The 23,549-nt window shown below is 38.5% G+C and overlaps 1 protein-coding gene across 1 annotated transcript in view; it reads right to left on the reverse strand.

Annotated features, from left to right (window-relative positions):
• Positions 1-23,549, reverse strand: part of LOC147338539 (neural-cadherin-like) — a 326,059-nt gene that overhangs the window by 217,730 nt on the left and 84,780 nt on the right. Inside the window, exons 4-6 of the mRNA XM_086300701.1 lie at positions 20,729-20,933; positions 14,601-14,712; positions 8,135-8,384 (exon numbers count right to left, since the gene is read on the reverse strand). Coding sequence (XP_086156827.1) covers positions 8,135-8,384; positions 14,601-14,712; positions 20,729-20,933 — 567 coding nt within the window. The remainder of the gene's footprint in view (positions 1-8,134; positions 8,385-14,600; positions 14,713-20,728; positions 20,934-23,549) is intronic.

Consider the following 23,549-nt stretch of genomic DNA (forward strand, 5'->3'; position numbering starts at 1 on the left):
TACAGCTGATGTCTGTGCAGCTGAATTTATGCATGACTCCTTCACAGAGTCTAGTAAACCTCTTTTGTCCTGACTCCCTACATGAACTCGACTTCTGCATTTCAGATACAGACAGAGTAACCATTATGGATTCAAATGTAGGCAGCTTACAATCAGGTTTATGATTACAACAAGGCCGAAATGGTTACATTAGCTGATGTCAGTGTGTATTTGACAGCACAGCACATCAGCTTTTTGAAACTTCAACCATCTGTGGCTACATTTCCATAGAGCCAACCTTCCAATTGCAATCAGTTTAAAAGCACTAACAAAACAAGAATACTCTATAAATACATCTAAATTAGAATAAAGTAGACCAAATGATTTTGGAGGAATTAAATAATCATTTGGATTAGAAGAAAAACAATGTAAACAACTGTGCAAATCTTCAATTCGGCAACATTTCTTTTCATGCTAAGAAGTTAGTATTAGTACAGACAAACAGGAGTACATTTCTTGCCTTAAAAAAAAGCACTGAACTATTCCTTTGTGGAGAGTGTTTAAAGGAAAACCAAAGGATTTTATTGTTTCTAGTGCAAAACTGAATATGTTTATAGGGTTCAACCTTTATTGAGAAGAGATTAAATGACTTTTAAACTTTGTCAATTATCATCTTGCAAATGGAACTTGAGAAAGTAATCTCAGGAGTAAGTTTATTCAGTAGTTATTTCTTAGCTTTTGATGATTATTTTACATATATTGAAAACTTGTACAGAGGTTTTTGATGAGACAGTGATCATCACTAAACAATGCATATCCCTTTCCTCCTGGACAGGATTAAAGAATGACCTATATGTACATTGCGAGCCATTAAAGTTAATATATTGAGCTAAGAATGATGTAAAGTTCATAAATACATATAGAAGTAATATTCCACTGTTATGGCAATTTCTGAGTTTTCTTTTCAGGACAAATTCTTAGCTGATCTTTGGTGACACTTAAATCAGTCTAACCCTAAACGCTTTCAAGCAGATGCTCGTCCACTGCATGAACAACTGCCTCTGTGAGTGTTGTAAAAAATATAGGGCAGAGAAAGGAGAGGCCAGATCACTGCGAGGGAATCCAAAGAGAAGCAGTTATACTACAATAAGATGCATTTTGCAATCATGCTGGGGCTCTACCACAACTCTAATTTGGCCCAATCGATGTTTCAATTAAATGAAAAAGGCCTCACACACACACACCGACACACTAATTACTTTTTAAACTTTTTGTTTTACAATGTGGTTTGTTTTTATTGTGTTGATCTGGGGAGAATAGTTGGCGTCCCTTAGGCTGATGCCTGATGTCACTTGTGTAAATTAATTACAGAATTTAATTATAAAATTTTATTTTAGTTTATCCAGATAAATCGTAGATGAAGAAAGGAAGGGGGACATGGGGATAATGGAGAGTTTGTGTGTGTGTGTGTGTGTGCGCGCTGATCCCTCCAACTGCTGCTTACTGTGTGTTTATTTAGCCCACTGTATAAATTCCCATTCATCTGTACATAATTATATTAATAACCACTCTGTCATACTGCTGTATAGAAATGCAAAGATGAGCAGAGCTGATACCTGAGTTCTGACAGCAACAAAAAAAGCTGATTTCCAGTCAGAACCTCAGAGGAAAGCAGTGTTGAATGCATGGCTGATGGTCTGTTGCAATCCTACTGGGTTTGTAATAACATGATGTAAGCAGGATCTCCAACTGCTGATACAAAGATTCGGTTTTTTAATAAATATAAAAGTGGTGGATTAGAAATGGGAATATGTTGTATTAATATTCCTCACATTTGCTGTGTTGTGGTCCAGTGTTTGAAAGCACACTTAGCTCCATTCTTACTACATTTTAGAGTCAGGGGGGAAAAACAGTGATGAAAGGCAACTGTGAAAATGTAATGCATAGGTATAATTACAGGGGGACTTTTACTTTTAAAAAAGATACCTGATATCAAAGCCTACTTACACTGGTGACTGACAATGATCTGAAACCTGTTTAAGTGATTTCCTGGTACCCCACATGCTTTAGGGGCATATTCAGATCTCTCAGCTTGATAAGCTGATTTTGAATCTGAAAGTAGAAATGTTTATACCCATTCAGTTAGATATATCTTGCTAGTAATGGGATAGAAACTACATTTGCTTTATGAACTGCCTTAATTATTCATGGCATAGAGTCAGTGAGGTATTGAAAACATTCATCAGAGATTTTGGTAGCGTCACATAGTTAATGTAGAATTGCTGGCTACACATCCACGATGTGAATCTCCTGTTCCAACACATCCTAAAAGGTGCTCTATTGGATTGAGATCTGGTGACTGTGGAGGCCATTTGAACACAATGAGATCTGAGACATGGTATGTTACCCTGCTTCAAGGAGACATTTACATTTCCTTCATAAACAGGAGGTAGACATGGCCAGCAACTTTTTTGACTTTTCTTGCCTTGATGCCAGGTCTCTCTTGGAAATGAGGTTTTTAATCTCAATAGGATTTTTACCTGGATAAATAAAGGAATAAAAGATTACTCTTTTGGGCTCTTAACATATTAAGAGCCCAAAAGTGTCACCACTGGGTAATGGATCCATGATGTCAATCAATCAATCAATCAAAGCTTTATTCGTCACATGCAGGTTGCCCTGAAGTGAAATGGGACCCCCCCGACCTTACACATATAGCACAAACATTACATGGGGATACAGGTCATCTTGTTTACATAAAATTCTGACCCTACCATCTAAATCAAGACTCATCAGTTCATCATTATTCTCTGACCTCTGGCATCAACAGCGAATTTTCACCTAAGGAACTGCCGCTCACCAGATGCTTTCTGTTTTTCATTCTCTCTAATCCCAAGAGATGACTGTGTGGGAAAATCCCAGCAGATCAGCAGTTTCTGAAATAATCAGACTAGCCTGTTTTTGGCACCACTTAAATCACCTTTCTTCTCCATTCTGATGCTCAGTTTGAACTTCCTTAATAAAGTGGTTGATGAGCGTATATTTGTTCTATTGCAAATGGTCCCTTTCTGAGTGCTTTCCTCGACATGTTTTATTCAATTCAATTTTATTTATACATTTTATTGTCTTTTCATTATTTTGAAATGAGCATGACTAAGTAACAAAAAGATGAGGGAAAGAATAACATTACTACATATAGGATTTAATCATGAATTGCTGTTATTTTAAATACAGAATTCCCGCTGGATGCTTAAACAGCAAAAACAATGTGTCTTCATGTTGACCTTCACAGTAACACTTTATTTCATACAACCTACAGTGAATGTCTGCTTTAAATTCAACATGACCTCAACTCCACGGAAGCACTGTTCTTGCTCTGTGGAGACTCTATCATCATTTCTACTAATTCAATAGGGGAAATCAAAAGGCAGAATGAGAAATAAGTTTGTATAAGAGAAATCTAATTTGGAGGGAGAAATCTCCCAGAACAATAACAGGTGACGCTTGAGCAGAAGCACCAGAGAGACACATCAATATATCATAACAAGAAAAAAACAGCAAGTGCATTTTAAAAAGGAGATAAATTAGCAGTATATCAGTTACTTGGTAAAATGGTAAATGGCCTGTATTTATATAGCGCTTTACTAGTCCCTAAGGACCCCAAAGCGCTTTACATATCCAGTCATCCACCCATTCACACACACATTCACACACTGGTGATGGCAGCTACATTGTAGCCACAGCCACCCTGGGGCGCACTGACAGAGGCGAGGCTGCCGGACACTGGCGCCACCGGGCCCTCTGACCACCACCAGTAGGCAACGGGTGAAGTGTCTTGCCCAAGGACACAACGACCGAGACTGTCCAAGCCGGGGCTCGAACCGGCAACCTTCCGATTACAAGGCGAACTCCCAACTCTTGAGCCACGATCGCCCTCATTACAGCAACTTTATATTAAGGGGAAATTACAACACTTTTTTCTGCTCTCCGTGTTATTGACTTTTTCTTAGATGTTTATCTCATCATTCAATAAAATTAACACGGTGAAAAAAAAACTTTGCATACATCTCACACCCTTTCTGTTCACTCTCAGTTCTGTCTAATTATCTCTTTAGGAAATATAAAATGGTAGCAGCTTGCTCGCTTTTCATTCTTTGCTGAATGACTGTCTACTGTGTATGCGCATTGACTCATCACTTGGAACTTATGTGGAGGAGTTTTTAATCATGAGGGAAGTCTATGGGGAGTCTCTTTAGCACTTGGGACTCTATTAAGCAAATTTGCGTGTGGACATTGTGAGGACCGTCCACATGATCTCCTATTAGGGCTGTGCGATATGACCAAAATCTCATATCCCGATATAAGAATTCTATCGTCCGATAACGATATAAATCACAAAAATGTAACATTTTCTGTAAATTCTGTGAACCTCGGGCAGCTCGACTTGCGGGAAGTGTTTTCAGCTGCGCGTCATGTAGCTGGAGTCGAGCGTTTTAACCGATGCATGAAACGATACATTTTTAGACATAAGTTGTAACGGCCGCCGTTTTCTTTGTGAGCATTTATTACACGGCGTGCTGCGGGGAAAGGCCTGTTCTAACGTTTGAGTCTAAGGGTTGTTTTTTTTAGCACCTGGCGGCTCTTTTTTACTTCTCATCCGTAAATAATCTGCTCTTTCACGTGGTTCAGTTTATTTTGAAAAGTCTCAACAGGATCTTGAGCTTTATTGTGAAAGGTTTACGTGGAACATAAACAAGCGGACGCGCTATGGTGTTACCGTCGTTGTTGCTAACCACAACACATAAAAACAGGCACTTGTCCGTCTGTAGTGTGGTTATATAAAATATAAGAGAAAGAGAGAACTTTAAGAAATGAATTTAGCCACTACAGTGACCATCAAAACCATAAAAAATATTGCCATAAACAGCTTATTTTGCGACACCACGAAACAAACGATAGCGTAAAATGAAACGATAGATGTTTTTATATCGTCATCCGATATATATCATTATATCGAACAGCCCTATCTCCTATAGCCACAAATTACTCTTTTTTTGTTCAACCACTGGTGGTGTGTAATACATTCCATACATTCCCTAACCAATATGAAGTAAACAGTTCAATGCTGCAGAGTGTAAAATAGTCCAAAAAGCAGAGGGTGCAGGGATAGGTTCAATGCAGACGAAGCAAGAGATACAGTACCAGCACACAAGACAATAAAATACAGACACCATGTGCTACAATTATGTCCTTGTGTTATGGCTCATTACCTGGCAGCCAACAGGTACCGGTATTGGCTTCTGTTTGGAGCAAGCTGTCACTACAGTGCACTCAATTTTTAAACTTTTATTTTCGCAGGAAGTCCTTCTGATGTAAACTCTCCTTTGCAAGAGGTAAAGCAGTGCCACATAAACATCTGCCAATCTACAAGTGTATCGGTAAGTGGGGAAATCAAGAAGGCTGAACAATGAGATACAAGTTAAAACTCAAACCATTTTTTGAATTAACATCTTAGACGTGTTAGCTGATTGATTGCTTGAACTAATCTCAACTACTTCAACTAAATCAGCTAGAAAAATATTTCTTTTTACAAGCGGCAACTTCTGGTGCCAAAAAGTGTTTCTCTATTAGCCAATTCAGGTTGGCTCCAAAGATCACCAACACTAGATTATCCTTCCAGGAGAATGAAAATTCACCCGAGCCAATTCAAGTTACTAAAGCAGAGTCAGTTACACCACAGCGGCAGTGTCTTTCAGAGCATTTTTAATGACATTTTGTGACTAAATATGATTTATTTAGCATTTAATTACACTGCCAGCCTTTCCACAAAGCCTCTGTTTTTCTTGAGTAAAATACTAGGTTTTAGTCATGTGGAGCTGATAACTTTCCACCGTCTCAGCCAAATATGCTCAATAAAATAAACTAAAGACTTCAAACTGAGTGGGTGACATGATAAAGCTGCAGCCACTTTTACATATAGAATATGTATATTAGGATCTTGAGGTCTAATATATAAACATGAAAAACATATCACATTCTTTTTAGTAAGTCAATAACAAAGATCAACACATTGTGTAATTAAGAAAAGAAATTCAAATAAATTCCACTTTTAAGTGGTCACATCATTTTTCGAGAGCTGCAACCTAGATTCATTATAAACTGGCAAAACGTGTTGAAATGAAAGCTCATTATCGCTTCCCTTTGACTCCAAGGATCAATAATAATAAATAGGCCACATTTTCTGCCTGGATAATGATATATTTAATGACCCCTCTCTGTGTCGTGCTTTTTTTCCTTTCTGCTCAGCACATGTAACTAAACATACATGCACATTTTTCCTGCATGCACACAGGCAAATGAAACATAAGTAACAGAGGGAAAGTAAGCAATCTTATCAAAAGCATAATCCCACTAAACTGGCCCTACTGTATTTGTTTCATCAAACACATAACAGATGTCATCACGTGTGCACATTTAAGTGTATTTGTACCAGTGTGTTTGCCTGCATGGATGACTCTGGAGCTCTGTTCGTGCCTGAATGATGAATCATAGATTGTCAAGTACTGTTTTTAGGGCAGTTGTGACAGAGGGTTCAGGGTTACAGAGGAAGAACTGATGGATTATTTGGCTGTCGCTGACAGTAAGTCAATACAACCCAAAACACACACACACACACACACACACACACACACACACACACACTAGTCCCTTTCCTCTATAAACAACATAAACACATGCATATCAGATGCACGATGGATGAATGCACTTTATAACCACATTAATCTGTCCATACAAAAACCTCACTTTCTTGGGACCTTCTCAATTACTAAACACACACATATATAGGCGCAAGCATACGCACACACAGAGTTAGGGTTCAGGACCTCCTGAGGGTGCTGGTGGGCATGGTTGATTGACCCTGCCTCACCAATCTGCCCAGCTCTCTGCCAGAAAAATCAACCAATTAAAAGATGCAGACACCACAGCAGCACGAGCGGAAGGGGGGAGTGTGCTAACAGCAGCTGTGATGCTGAACTGGGAAGCTCTCCGCTCACTCAACTTCTAAGAGAAGTAGTTCTGGTTGCCTTATTTACTTTGGTATCAGTGGACTGTGTGCACAAACAGAAACACCGGTGACAGATTTAATCTAAAATGACTTGATCACAGATGGCTTCAAATCAGCATGTTTAGGAATGTGCAATAGATATTTTTGCCAAAGAATTACTGCATATAGATCCATTTCTATTTGAAATCAGCAGGGAATTGTGGAGCTGAATCAATGCAACTCAACCATGAGAGGAGAGTTATTCAGAGAGACGTGTTGTAGATGTGGCCCTGATGGTGGATCAGTGCTGACTGAAAACCTCAGCCCACAGCTCTTTAGTTCACCTCATTTAATTCTACTTTGTACAGGTGTTACCAGTTTAACTGAATCTGAAGTGTAAATTCAAGTGTATCAGAGAAAGGAGGACAGGAATGCTTGCATTTAATTAAACCGAAAAAAGAAAACCTCAGATAACGGCCATATTTTTGTCTTGGCCCCAAAAGCTTCAACAGGTTTGTTTCTCATATTTTTAAAAAATGTAATTAAATGGATAATTGTTTAGAAATTGCTTGTTTTAAAGCCCCAGAGATATTCACGTTGGTGCCATAAAAAGAGGAAAAGTAAGAAAATATGTGCATTCGTGAGGATGGAACAAGGGAGCAAAGAGCAATTCAAACATCAAGCCTTTCCTACGTTCAATTCTTTGACTATTTATTTCAGCGCTAAATAAAATCCTCTGTTGAACAAGTTGCAGAAAGAAAATGCAGAGAAACTCTGTGCCCCTGTGCCAACAATACAACTGAAAATTCAACTGTATGCAGCACCTCAAAAGAGTGAATGGCAGCTTGCACCTAAAATATATGTGCAGCAGCCTACACTCAACAACTTAACCAAGAGACACTGCAGGAGATTGTTTGCCTTTGGCAATGTAGAAATGAGTACACAGCAAAGTTGGTCCTTCGGTATCTGCACCAAACATCATGCTGTCACCAGAAGACTGTCAGCCTCTCCTGCCTTCACCCTGACTGGCAGGCAGGCAGGAATCAGCCACAGAATAATATAGAGCTTATCTCTCTTTCTCTTAAACAATAAAGCACAAGTCTTACTTACATGTGTTGGGAGAACTCAGGTGCCTCATCGTTGACGTTTGCCATCCTAATCCGTACCGTAGTCGTGCCCGTACGAGGAACCTCCCCCTTGTCAATGGCCATGACTACAAACTCATACAGATGATTAGGTCTCTCATAGTCTAAAGGTCCCGCGGGGAAGATTGTTCCGTGAGGGGAAATAGTGAAGTCTGGACTCAGGGTGTAATAGGTCAGCTCTGCATTCTCTTCCGAGTCACAGTCATTGGCCGAAACTAAAGATGAGAACACAGAGATGGAGAATAGAAAAAACAGAGTTCAGAAGGACTAAACAAAGACGACAAAGGTTGGATTTACCACTGGTGATTTAGCTAGACTGACCGTACAGACTAGAAAACCAATTTGTTAAATATCCACAAGAGGAAAGGAGGGAAGCTGGATGGAAACTGTGTTTTCTTGCTTTCTCATTTTTTGTGACATATATTTATAACTTACATTTTCATGTATCTGCATATATGTTTGAGATTCAAGCAGCAGTAGTCAGTTGTTAATTTCTTCCTTTATACACAATAAAAATGAACAAGAAAGAAGATTTGTGTTTTTGTTCATTACCAGCAAGTGGTTAAAGTATCTTAATCATCTTAGTCGGTTTGTTTATGATCCTAAAAGGATTGTACTGCTACCTTCAGGTCTCTACAATGATATTCTCACTACCGGGTTCAGCTCAGGACTCTAGCTGGGCCACTGCAGGAACTTCACAGCATCTTCCCAAAGCTCCTCCTGTGTTTTCTTGTTGATATGCTTCAGGTCTTTAATTTGTTAAAATTAAATCTAGCTCCATTCTGAGACCCTGAAAAAGGTTTACTCAGGATTGCTCTATTTTTTCTGCAAGTTTTCAAGAAATACAACATAGCATATCAGCAGATGTCTGACTTTGTTCACCAGGTTTATTGAATTCAATAACCTTCAGAAGCAGGATGCATAAGATTTCATCTGTGATGTTTTATATATATATATAACTGGATTATTTCAATATTTCATGTTTTAATTCATTAGTACAACACATAAAGAAAAAACTGCTGTGTGATTTAAAAGTTCTGCACTTCTATTGCTAATGGGAACAAAATACAGTGAATCACTTTGGAGATGTGCCCGAAACAACAAAATGTGGAAACCTTGAAAGGGCAGAAACACTTTCTGAATACACTATATATTCAAATGTAAAAATATGAGGACTTGCAGAAGATTTATTTCACAAATAAAAGTTGTACAAATCGAAAAGTTAAAAGATGAAGGCCTTTACTAAGTCTGTAGTATTAGTGCACACGTTTATAATGAAAGTTGTGCAGGAGGAGCAGGTGCTTGCATATGTTGCTATTGCCCCAAGTTTGTCTGTGCTGCCTTAAAAATAAAGACGGACATACTGCCTGCGCTGTCCTGTGGAAACCAACACAGATAGTAACGTCACATCACTATGCTTTAGCTTTTTTCATGGTTTTTTTTGATGAAACTACTACTTATAACAAACTATCTTTAGCTAATGTACCATATTGAATGAAGTCGCCAGAGAAACCGTTTGTGCAGAACGAGTTCTCTAATTATTTAAAAGTTTGTTTCTGGTATTTCATCCAAACCATATGCACTTGATATCTCAATTCTCATGCTACACTATGTGTTCAAACTGACGCTTCCAGTGCCACAATTTTAAGCCACGGGAGTAAGCGTTATTTGCCCAGCATGCACTGAAAGGACTGTCATTTTGCAACATTTCTGCTTCCACATCACATATTGGGAATCCATGGAGCCAGGACTCGCCTGGCCACAAATTGACTGCCTTGCTAAAACTGAAAAGACCACCAGGGATTTGAATAAGCATATTTTACACTAACAAGAACATTCACCATCAAAAGCTCTATTCCCCAATTCACCTTACATTGCATTTGGCTCAAGGGCCCATACAGAAGTGCACACACACATGCGTGCGCACACACATATGCTCACATGAATAATAGATGCACACATACATAAAAACAATGCCACTGTTTGCTTCCACTAACAAACCATAATTCTTTATTGCTATAAAGCCTCGGGGAACTCTAACTAGCTTCAAATTAACAGTTTGAAGTGCGTTCAATTAACAAAATGCCTGCAAAACAAAGTATCTGGGTTCGTTAAGGAGGTATATAAACTTTGTCAGTGTTTATTTGCATGATTAGTTTCACTTCATTATTTCAGCAGAGACATTTCGTATGTGAGTACACGGGATTAGCTGAATTTTCAAAGTGCTGTGGTAATATTCAAAATGTTTGTGGGGCTGTGGCCTTCAATGTGTCCTTATGTTGAACTGAATGAAAAATATTTCAGTTCCATTAAAAAAATAAAATAAAAGCCACAAAACACAAATGGGAAATGTGATGCTTTGGTACAGTTAAAGTAAATTTAACAATGAGAGTACAACAGCCAGAGAAAATCAGCCATGAGGTTCCATTTACACCATCCTGTTTGTGTTTTTGGTTTTGCTATATTTTCCCATTAAGTTTGATATATTTGTCAATCATTTCAGTTTCATTTCATTACAAATGCACTATGACTTTGAAAGTGTAAAATCAAACTACCAAAGGCATTAATCTTGCTATCTGAGCAAAGTTTATGGATTCAGTTAAATGATGTCATACCACTAATATCACTAAGGCCACTGTTGAGAGAACGAGATTGAAGTCTGATGAAAGAAAATAATGGTCAAACGAGAAATCGCTTAATACATGAATGGGTCTTCGTATATACTTTCATTCTTATTACTTCACACACGCAGAAATAAATAATAAAATAAACATTACACAAAAATTGTAAATACCTAGAGATGAGTTTTCACTTACAGATGGCCCCATATAGATTTAACACTAAATGGATGATTGTGTCACATTTTAGCATAGTCAGTATTCATCATTAGTGGTTTCTTGTGTTTTGTTTTATGTCAGATTGATTTCTAGGAATAATCTTTGATACACAGCTGAATCAAGTGTGGAAAAAACCATTTCTGTCCAGACAAATTCTACAATTCTTCTTCTTCTTACTGTTGTTAATATGATCCCTTTTACCAAAATGTTAGTCTTTTATTTAGATTTTTCTACGCTTTACAAGTTGGATAAAAATAAATGTGTGTTTTTCCTGCACCTGGTTCTGTAGTGCAGTCTTCTGAAGAAAAACTGAAACACAGCTGTTTTGCTTTTTGAGCAGCCTCTCATTCAGTGATGATGGGTTGAAAATGAACTGCAACACTAGTAGCCAAACACATGTCACATATGAGTCAATATTTAATTTACTAAGTAGAGATTTCTATTCTTCAGGAAAACATTTAAGCATCTATTTATCAGTAAGTCCTCTGTAATCTTGAATCAGCATTGTTGCACTAGCATCGCTACACTGTTTAACAGGCCTCTATACATTCTTAGCTGCATCCCTCGTGTCTTTCTGGCATATTATGATTATGCAGTTGATTTCCAACTTGGCAAAGTACAGATTTGTCCACTCTCACGATGGAAATGATTATGGGATTACTAGCACATGATTTAGCAAAACGATGCTGGATGCCCATTTCTCCCTGCTCATTTAATTTATACTATGCCTTTTAACCCACTTAATTAAGTGAAGGGGGAAAAATGTCTTTATTTCAGGAAGTTGGGCTGCTCAGTCTTAGATGTACTCAGAAGTGGATTGGGTAAAATTAACTGTATTAATTATACCATGTATTGGGGCAATTTTGTTCATTATTTTGGGAAAGCTACAATTTGTACGACACATTTTTCACCCCACTAAATTTAGGCAGCAACAGTCTATTTTTACGACTGAAAATTGCACAGGTCACATAGATGGTTTGCTATATCATAATCCTGAAGCATTTTGAAATCACTGGAATCTCTGTGCAGAAATGTGATAACTGTTTTTGTGGGTTTTTTTCCCCACTCATGGAAATATTGACAAGTGTTCAAACAAGCATGGAAATGGGTGTGAACACAGCAGCACAGCAGGAGGAAACTTCTCGCCTCCCTTGGTGCACCTGTTAATGGCAGCGAGCTAAGGGCCTGCTGTGTCTCTCCCACAGTGCGCACCTCACTCCCCCATTCACTCATTTACTTTCTCCATGTTCGCTAGAAATAAATAACATCTGCATGTTTAAAAGCATTAAAAATAAATAAATAAATAAAAACACTGTCTAAGTAATTCTCAAGCTCTGGTCCTGTGAGTTTCAGGATTCTGTACATTTTCTGAGCTGGACTGCATGTTTTCTACACCACTCTTCCATTTTCAGGGTTACAGCTCCCAGTGCTCCTACTGTATAATCACTGGGACCACTTTGGAAATCTTTCACATGTGCTCCAGTTGTTGCCTCAGCTATTTTCTTATGGGGCTCCTTCCCAACTGCCATAATATTTCATATAAAACTTGTGGTGATCTCAGGAAACTGGACAAGTGAATCAGACAAGGAGAAAGTCGCGTCCTCAAGAACCAGGAAAAAAAATTCAGCAATGATCTGACACAAGACCTACAAGATCAGAAAGGGTGCCAGGGGAAATGTGATTATCAAGAAGCCATTCTTAAGGAACTAAAGCAGGGAGGAAAGGCTGAAGTAGGCCAGGTTACACAAGAACTAGACTGAAAGTCAGTGATAACTTATCTAATGAAGCGAAGAATCTAAATCTGACATTTTTGGTTTAAAATGTCATCAATATGTACATGGAGGTCAGGTGAGAGGTACAGCAGTGAGTACAGCCATCTGTAAAACACAGTGGAGGCTGTGTCATGGTTTGGGGTTGCATTCCAGCCAGTGGTGTCGGAGATCTCAGCTGCATGTGGGTAAGTAAATTAATCTGAAGACCAAAGTTGGGATTGCATTTGTCAAAATGTATTTTTAACAATGACTCAACTTTTTATTAGCTTTTAAAATTATATTTACACTCATAAATCAGCAAATGGAACAGGATTCGTTGGGCTGGATATCAGCCGGGGAGTGGCAAAATTTAAAAATTGCCCATTGCCTCAAGATGACAAGTAAGCAACAGGTTAACAAATTAATATCATTATAACCATTGAGACTGCATTTCAGTAGGCTAGCTGGAAAACAGATTAAAGTTGTAATGGCTATATTATTGTTTTAGTTACATATAAAATTCAGCTTGTTTTCTCCAGGACAATGTTGCAAATTGAAGCATAGGAGCAAAATTTCCAAGCAATGTAAACAATTTTAACACCTCTTTTGTTTATTCAAACAAAAACCATGTTTGCTGTTAACTTTCACCTGAAAACAAGTAACTTTTCTCAGAATACGGCATGATTTTACAGGTCTTAGCTGTTCTTAGATGTTTAGAAAAAACACTAAAACACACACAGTCTTGTGTTTGTTTGTTTTTTTCTTTAATATCAATTCAATCCAAAGTCTTCCCGCCTGCATTCACAGCTAATGGACATTTCCAAAACGGTGTCATACCTACAGTCATTTTCACACAGTTCTTGTAAGCAATTAAAATATACTTGCATTTTCATTCTTGCCCTGTTTAAAGTTTACCTGTTCAAAAAGCTAAAGATTGATCTGTTTAGCGCTATAAACAAACAGATGTCTATAAGTTTTAATAAAAAAGCAACAATGTTTTAGAGGAGATAGTAAGAAACAGTCTCCGAGAGAAGACGGAAAAACTCTGTTGTCAGTTGTGTTGGCAGAGTAAAAGTGTCACTGTGACATACCCACAACAGTTGGCATCACCATTTCTTCACAAAGAGATGAAACATAAGCGTTCCCTTTGGGTTATTACAGGAACGGAGAGGCTGCAGCAGCTGCACTGATGAAAGTAGCAGTGATGCCGGTGCTGACAAGTACCTACTCTGTTTCCTGACCAGTCAAAATACATGAATGTTAAAGAAGCGCAGGCACTCTTGTTTTGTTCTGAAAGCCGCTACAGCAAAGCTTCTCAAACATTTGCATATCACAGCTCCCACAGAGGCACGTGTTTGCCCACTGAGCTGCACCTGGCTTAAATTTAACTGGTAACACAAGAAGTAAAACACGGATTGTTATTTTCTTCTTTCACTTTTTTTCTTTTAAAAGTCACCAAATACAGGCACACATAATAAAGGTCCTTGCAATTCTGAGAGTTTTACTTGGAAATATTTAATTCAGCCCAGTGAAAAAATGCACAAACACCATTTCAGGATTTCTTTAATAACATTAAAGATTAATAACATTGTGATTAGTGCATCAGAAATTACATAACCGGGAGCTGTTTATCAGTGAAGATGAATTAAAAAATAAGATGAACCTACTTCTGTAGGTCAGGGAAGGCAGTGCAATGTTAAATTTCCTTTGCATATAAGAAACTGATACAGAGTAGTAAGTTGAGCTTTAAATTAATAATGTGAATCTAAAAATAAAGAATGCACTCAGTGAAGCTGGTGGGTTATAAATGGTACTCAAACAGGTATTTTGAGACTTGTCTTACCTTGCAGCAGGGAGGTTGCTGTTGTCACAGTCTCTGGTACACCATCCTTGCTGTAAATCGACTGGAGGAACTCAGGAACGCAGTCGTTTTCATCAGTAATAACTACCCGTACCTGAGAGGGTGATGATGAGGGAAGAGGAAAAGAAGGAAAAAGAGGCTAAGATTAAATTAATTTATGTGTTCAAATTGTTTCTGAACATTTAAACAGTCAATAACACATTTTAAAGAAATGAAACAGTTCTTCTTGTTTTTATTTCTTGTACAGAATTCCCCGTTTTACTCACGACTGGTCATATGTAACAAATGCTTATGCTCCTGTAAGCTCTTTTGTTCATAACTGAACAAAAAAAAAAGAAAAGAAAAAGAATGCCTTGCACATCTTACATCTTCTCTAGTAGGCATCAGGCCAGTAAAATGTGTGTGGCATGTTAAATACTCTCAGGGAAAAAGTACAAGTCAAGTCCTAAAGCAAGTTAGCATGTCCACATGAACTGGGTCAGACAGTTTGTTATTATTCATGTATTTTCTGCTATTTATGTTGAAATTCCTTTCAAGCATTCTGGTAAAAAAAATTAATTCATGAAATACAAAATAATACAACATAATTAAAACAATGAAGCATTTGCATTTCTAATCTCAGACTGCTTCTGTCTATGAACATGTAAAAGCTGCTCAGCCAATCAGCAGAAATGCTGCAGATTCAAAGTCATACTGGCACAGTGTCATGAAAATTTGAAATCTGGGATTACTACTTCAGGCGCTGTCCAAAATTGGTTTTCTTTGCATTCAGAGTCATTTTCATGTGTGAGTGACCCAAATTAACCCCATCTCCAACCAAAAGGAAGCTTCATCTCAACCTCCTCCAAATCCATGCCCTGACCCGGATTCCTGTGGTTTATTGACCTCGCCACAGGGAAGAAGCTGCAAGTGAACTAGCGTTGTGGTCCCTCTTGTTGGTCAGTGGAGAGCGGAACCCCGTGGAGCTTCTTGTAAGCACTGAGCAAACAAATGAGTAGTGTGCAAGGATGAATTTATTTAGCGTGAGCATGAAGGCGTTTGCCTTGCTAAGACACTGTAATACTGCTCAGTTCGTTTGGGATATAAAGGCAAACAAAGCATCTCCTTCCAGATGTTGACTGCCTGCTTCAAGTCCAAGAGCAATAAATAGACATGGGCTGGCAGGCAAGCCTCTGACCCTCAGTCCCTCTTGTGTTTTTTCCCCAAACAAAGCTGTACGTATACACACTCACCCTACAGACACAATCGCATACACACAGTGAGTGCTTTGTAAATACCACTGGTATTAAGTCCTGGTAGGTAAGATGAAATTCTGTAATATCAGTTAATTCTTCAGCAAAGATCAGCCACAAAGCAATGAACAACAAAATAAAATCTGCCCATGTCAACTCCCTGAGGTGATTTGTGCGCATTTGCCAATAACTGTCAACCTTTTTTTTGGGTGTTTCGATGTGTGCGTTTGCATGTCCTAATGAGCAAATCTATGCCCTAGCTGGACAGGAAATAGGCAGGATATACAATGGTAGAGTATGTGTGCATACAAGGCTGAGGAAAGGCAAGATTGAATGAGAAGAGAGAGGAAGTCAGCTGTAATAAAGCAAGATGGGCTCAAACGCACGCATACAGGAATGTGCACACGTGCACACACTTGGGAAGCTGCAGGCAGGTCTCAGGCTGGTTAGGTAACTAATGGTGCCGATGAGCTATCACTCCTGCAGGGAGAAACTTGGAAACTACCTGCAAATTAAAGTCATGCTCAGTGACTCCAGTGCACAAAAATACGGCACGTCTGTTTCTTATTTTGATAGAGGGCGGCAGATTTCTGAAAAGTAGAATAAAATCAAAAGCAGAAAAGAGGTGCGTTATTTGGCAGTCCTCTATGGAAAACAAATTAATAGGTGATTTTTTTTAACCTGCTACTGGGAAACAGTGTCACAGAAAAAGATAAAAAAAGAACAACTTCCATCATAAAGTTCTATACTTTATACACATGAAATTTTTTGACTAACAGATGCCTTTCTGTGGATAAGTATTTGAGTTGCTAGGCACTATTTTTGCAAGTACAACACATGTCTGCAATCTCAGGACAGCTTCATACTTGTCTAAAATCAAACAGAAGGCTTACAACCAAAATGCCATCAGAATATGTTTATTTTGGCATGGTCACAAGTAGCCGTATGCCATTCGATTGGTTACTTATCTCAAGAGAACATGTCTTAATTAATGCAAAATCCAATATGGGCCTTCCCGAGGCAGATGGCAGGGAGAAAGAGCAAGAGTATATTATGAACCTCTAAAATTGACATGCTGCAGATGAATCCAGTGAGCTGGAGTTTATCACTGAGACCATGACAGCCACTGCATGGTGACGCTCGTGATAAACTTTGGTTAGTTTTTGTCTGCATCTCTGTGATAAACTAAATAAACAGAAACATAGTGACAGGTTAGTGAAAATATTTTGATTACATGTTCCACTATAATAAAAAGTGACAGTTACATTTAGCAGTCTGTAACACAAACCCTGAACTCGCCCTGAAACCGTTTGTCTGCCCTTTGCCATTTTAGCTGTTTTCACTTTTTTTCCCCCTTTCCACATGAGTGCATCCTTTGAAGATGCTGACTGCTGCATGTTTGCCAGTGTGGGGAGAGTCACTGTGGTATCACATCCAGGCATGCATTCAATGTCAACAGCAAATTCCTCTCTTGTGCAGCACTTGACAAAAATGAGCACATGAACATATGTGGTGTGATATGTGGTATACTACAATATACCCGAGTTTAACCGTATGTAAACAGATAAACAGGGGTTTATGGTGGCAGCCAGCATTTCATCCCCCCTCAGAATGTACAAAACATCCACTCCAGTGTTGGATCAAAAATAATTGGCTTGTAATTGACAGCCGCGATCACTAGATAGTGTTTGCATAACTTCATTTTATAACTCTGGAACTTTTGATAAGTTTTTAAAAAAATAATTCTGACAGCTACTGTCAGCCAACAGTCAGCCACTCAGAGCCCCGCCTAGCTTCGCTCTAAACATGCCCCCTTCATTTAATTGCACGGTGTCACCAAGAGATGGCGCGTTCTTCAAAAAAAAAAAAACCTTTGAATCGGATAGTTAGCAAAAGAAGAGCTATTATTGCAAGAGCTTTACTTTATAATATAATATATAATATATAGTTTTTCAATAATAGGCTATTTTCATACATTAGATAACCTATTGGATCTGGGGGGAGGGGGGGGTGGCAAGAAATTTGTTCTTGCGATGAAAAAAGTTCCTTCAGCAAATTCCTGGATCCAGATTTGGATTAAGTCAAGCCCCATAAGCTATAAACAAATGATAATTTCACTACAAAAGCTCCAGATCCTTTAAAAAGAAGAAAATATAACGACAAAGTCCTCATGTAGTGGCCTTCAAAAGTACTTGCTGTCTTTTAATCTTAAATTCAAATACCTTAAGTAGTAAAAGCAGAATTTTTTCTATACTGTTAACATGCTTTTGAAGAGCTTTTTAACGGAGCCAGACAGAAAGTATGCTTTGTGTGATAAATGGTGAACATAATGCCGGTGATGTGCCCACATTTGATTCAATTTCCGTTTTAACCCTTTAAAGCCGGTTGGCGCAGACACGCTCCATTTTGCGTAACTATTTTTAAATCCCAGTAGCACTGCAACCATGTAAGCTAGCGCAATAATTTTTTTTGCATATGAAACCGGAGGAGTTGTACTTACATCTTATGCCACCAGCTTGTCCTAAGTCACAGTTTCCTTCCACATATAACTTTACAAAAACTGCATAAAAAGCAGCAACAAAAACATAATATTCCAGAAACACGCTTTGCCGGTCCGATCAGCTGTTTGTAACACTTCCTACGTCCATCAGCGTGAACTATCACATGTCCGGCATGACCTGCCCGAAACCGGAAGTGACGTCATTTTGCAGAAATGTAGTTTTTTTGGCCTCATGAGCCTATACTGGTGTTTTTAAAAGTTATCTTTGACTTTATGACTTTCTGTGTCGTTTCTGGGATGCTGAGGACTCATATTGCACTGCTGGAAATATTTTATTTTGATGCATATGCTGTTATTTTGCAAATTTGCACTATAATATATTTTTTTGTTTTTCCTGCAGTATATGAAAATTGGTGTATCTCAAAAATAAAACTATGAAGACACTTAAAATAAATTTCCTTTGGTGGGAAACTAGTTTGTGCAACTTTTTTGTATTTACAGTTTTGAGGGATAAGCCTCTTAAATTTCTCTAACTAGAAATATATGTTAAAAAAACAAAAACGATTTTAAAATTTTTTTGTAGTTTATTGCACTTTTTTGCAATTTATGTAATTACTATGCACTTTATGCAGACATATTATTAAAAGTTGGGCTATAATGGTTGTATTGATGTATAGCAACTTGAAATGCTCCAAAAAATGGCTCCACAGCATGTAAAAATATAATATAAGCTCTGGCGGACTTGGTTCTATGGTAGGTCTTAAAGGGTTAAACTGCAGAGACAAAGAAGCGGCTGTTGCAGCGTCTAGAAGGCGAAGGCTTTTGAGTGCTGATCAAACTGAACACAGGGAGAGCTCTTGGGCAGACGTGGGGCTAAGAAGGCTGTGGTACAATACAAAACTACCTGCCATTTTCTTCCCTTTTTTCTTTCCAACTGTATTTTTCTTCTCGATAAAAATCCTCTCATCTTCACCCATTCTTTTTCCTCGCTCTCCTTCTCCACACAGGCTTTTGTTGCTCTGTAGGCCAAAGAGGCCCAAAGTGGAGCAGTTTAGGACAGATTGGTTCAGCAGGACATCTTTTAGCCTGAGGCCAGAGTAATGATGGAAACCAGAACAGATGCATCAGCGCCTGCAGCGGTCAGCCGCTGTTTTGTCTCACTTCCTGACAACGTGAGGAAGTCATCGGGAATCCCAAAGCAGTCACTGCAGCCAGACAAATCTATTCGGGTTTTACAGGAAACAGTGTTCACAAAAACAGAGACATGTCTCTCAAGGTGAAGATAACTTTTTTGATAAATTCAGGTGGAGGCCATCCGCCCATCTGTCAGTGCGTCCATCTGTACCCATTTTCTCCAAGTCGGGTTGAGGTGGGAGTGGGCTAAACTTCCTTGCTACTATTTGAAGTTTTTCCTGGGGAATGCCTAGGTGTTCCTGGGTCTCTTTCCAGTTGACCATGCCCAGAAAATTTCAAAGGGAGGCACAGAGGAGGGATCCTGAGCAGAAGCGTCTCAGCTGTCTCCTATTGAAACGCAGCAGCACAAACTCTTTTGCGAACCCCCTTTAGATGTCTGAGCCTTCACACCCATCTGTAAGGCTGAGCCCAGCCACCCACCTGCTGCTTTTATTCCCAACCTTATGCTCGTGGTCGTTACCCAGTATTAACAACCAGAGTCAAAGGTTAGAACATACATCAACTGATAAATTCAAAAGCTTTACTTTCCAGATAGGATTTTCACGAAACAGTCTGGTATATATTCTACATTACTGCTGATGCCACATAAAGAAAAAAACCTTTAATTAAAAAAGGTGTAAATCAGGAAACATCGAAGCACACTATTATTTCAAGTGGAGCATTCACAATGATTACCATCTATGAAGCAACTGGGAATCAATAACTATGGCCACATTTTCACAGCACGAATCAAGTATTCCTGCTCAAGGATGCTTCTGACAGCTTATGAACATGTGTGATGATTTTGACTGTCTGTCTGCAAAAGTATTACACAAATCACAATCACCACAATTCAACTGCTATCTTACAAACTATCAGTGCACAGGGTGTACAATTCTAGTGGCTGTGGCTTGTATATTAGCAGCTCAAAGAAAGCAATACTGTGTGAAGACAATTACTGATATTACATCATTTTTTGACAGCAGATTTTTCAATTTTTTTAATTAAATATTTATTGAAGTATTGTTTACAGACTTTCTAAGACTTAACAAGCAGATGTGAAATGCCTCCAATCTTCTGAGACCATGAAGTCAAGGGATTTGGCATCAAAAAGGTGACTTTTTTTCTTGAAATTTACATCTCAAACTCACCAACATACACATACACAAACCCATACATATATAAATATATATATAGACACAAACCTCGGCTGCACTGCTCATGCTCTCTATCCCCTCACTGGCTCGCACCAATAGCAAGTAGCGATGTTGGTCGCTCTCGTAGTCAATAGGGCGCGTCAGGCTGATTTCACCGGTCTCTGCTGAGATGGAGAAGAGACTACTGGGATTGATAAGCAGACTGTAGCTGATTGGTTTCTTCTGGAAGGACACAGCAGGTGTTGCCAAGAAGCTGGAAAGACATGGAGAAAAAGAACACAGTTGACTTCATGTGCAAAACCTGCAAAATGATCAGGTAGATAAGCTGTTTGAAATAATGTATTCAAAATATGTGTTTTTTATGTTTGAGTGATGAATACTTTTCCATAGATAAGGCGGCCCTTTTCCTGAAAAGGCTAAGAGAGGTATTAGGAGACATACAGCTATAAAAATGCTAGTATTTGCTACCCACATCATCCCACAATCTAAAGAAACTCAAGAACAGATGAGAAACTGAGTCACTTTCACTTCATCTATCAGTGAAAAAAAGGGTTACAAGGTCATTTCTAAGGCTTTGGGACTCCAATGAACCACAATGAGAGTGGTTGTCCACAAATGAGGAAAACTTTGCACGAGTAACTGGGCTACCAAAATTACTCCAATAGTACATAGACGACTCAGAACAACATCTGCAGGCAGATGCAGAACCGCAGGCCTCATTTGCCTCAGTTAAGGTCAGTGTTCATGATTCAACAATGAGAAAGATACAGGGCAAATATGGCTTCCTCGGAGAGTTCCAGTTAGAAAACCATTGCTTTGTCTGGAATTTTGCACTTTACCAAAAAACCCAGAAGGACAATTTAGCCATCGGTTTCAAAGCTTGACTGTATTCAGGTTATGCAGCAGGAGAATGATTTGAAACACTGAGGCAAGTCCAGCTCAGAATGACTCAAAAGAATGAAACAAAATGAAGGTTTTGGAGTGACCTCGCCAAAGTCTGGACTTAAATTCCATTGAGGTGCTTTGGCATAACCTTACACAGGCCGTTCATGCTTGAAAACAATCCAGCGTGGCTGAACTGAAACAATTCTGCAAAGAACAGTGGGCCAAAATTCCTCCATAACGATGTGAAAGACTCACAAATGCTTGATTGCAGTTCTTGTAGCCAAGGGTGGAACAACCAGTTATTATGTTTAGGGGGTAATTACTTTTTCACACAGGGCCAAGTAGATTTGGATATCTTTCAAAATCATCCAAAAACTGCATTTAGTATTTACTCAAGCTATCTTTGAATATTATATGTTTGATGTAACATGTAACATGTAAATGTGAAAAATGTGCCAAAAATCTGGAAACGGGCAATACTTTTTCACACCACTGTATTTATTATAAATGTGCTCATTTCCCCGATGAAGGAAGGAAGAAATATGTCAGTCCCGGTAAAGAGACTGCAGGTGGACCCTGAAGCCAAAATAAGGACATTAGTGCTAATTTGATCAATGAAAGTCAGAACATAAGCTCTTTGTGTGCTTTTTTTATTCTTGCCTTATTTTTAATCAGATAAAAATCAGAATATGAAAATATGTTTCTATGAGTCTTTTTTTAAGCGTATTAAAAATCAGGAACTGAAATCTTTTATTTCCAGTTGTATTTTTGATCCACTGTAGTTTACAGTCATTTGGACTCTGTTAGAGCCTGTCTGTCTCTCCCAGGTTGAAACGGAAATGACTGAAGTGCCACCTTAAAGTCTGTCCACAGATGTTATATGGACTTGACACATTGGATGTTTTTGGCAACTTTTTGTTAACAACAATGTAAATTTTAGACAAAAAAAAGAGAGTTTTGTCCATAACATTTTGAAATTATGGCAAGTATTGATCATGTTGATGAGATAGAGGTCTCAGAAACTCATGTATCACATATGATACAAAGGGCATTACAGGGTTAAGATACCTTTAGTCCTACCCACTGCCTTAAGTTGGGTTGCAAAGCAGCTTACAGATGGACATTACCTCAAGCCAGGCTAAAGAAACATTAATCGAGAGCCCTTTATAAGTGGATGTATTGAAGGGTATTAGCTGAGAAAAGCTGATGTTGGCTGGCATCGAGATGAGCTGATCTGTCAGGATTGCAGCTGAGCTCAACTCAACTCAACTAATGCCATGGTCGACATTTTTTAATTTTAAGGATATTTAAGTTTATCTAAACATATATTTAGCAAAGCTATATTTTTCATCACTGAGTTGCACAGAAGATAATATTTCTATTTTGTGATTGGTACAATGACAAGTTTAATGCTCACTGATGATGATAGATGATGGAAAAAGTTACAGCCCTATGTGGCACCAGAGAGAGCTTTCTGCTAAGAATGCGACTGCAGAAATGTCGATGACTACCTATTCTTACTGTGTATGCAAATAAATATTTAAAGGTAATCCTATTACTGTGCTACACATGCTAAAGGCTAAATGAGCCACAGTATGGATTTAGTCTGTAAAACACGAGTATCTAAGAATAAATAAATAAAAGTGTACACATTAAACATACACATCTTATATTCTTTACATTGGCTCCCAATAGAGTTTAGAATTCGCTTTAAAATTCTTGTTTTAACATACAGAGCACTAAATGGCCAGGCTCCAGATTACTTATCCAAGCTTCTTTTTTGGTGGTCAGAGGGCCCGGTGGCGCCAGTGTCCGGCAGCCTCGCCTCTGTCAGTGCGCCCCAGGGCAGCTGTGGCTACAATGTAGCTGCCATCACCAGTGTGTGAATGTGTGTGTGAATGGGTGAATGACTGAATGTAGTGTAAAGCGCTTTGGGGTCCTATGGACTAGAAAAGCGCTATACAAATGCAGGCCATTTACCATT

Source organism: Aulonocara sp. 'chitande type north' Nkhata Bay, linkage group LG1 (genome assembly GCF_057382095.1).
Source record: "Aulonocara sp. 'chitande type north' Nkhata Bay isolate Kocher_YH1m ecotype deep benthic linkage group LG1, A_spYH_male_GT1.1, whole genome shotgun sequence".
Classification (NCBI taxonomy): domain Eukaryota; kingdom Metazoa; phylum Chordata; class Actinopteri; order Cichliformes; family Cichlidae; genus Aulonocara; species Aulonocara sp. 'chitande type north' Nkhata Bay.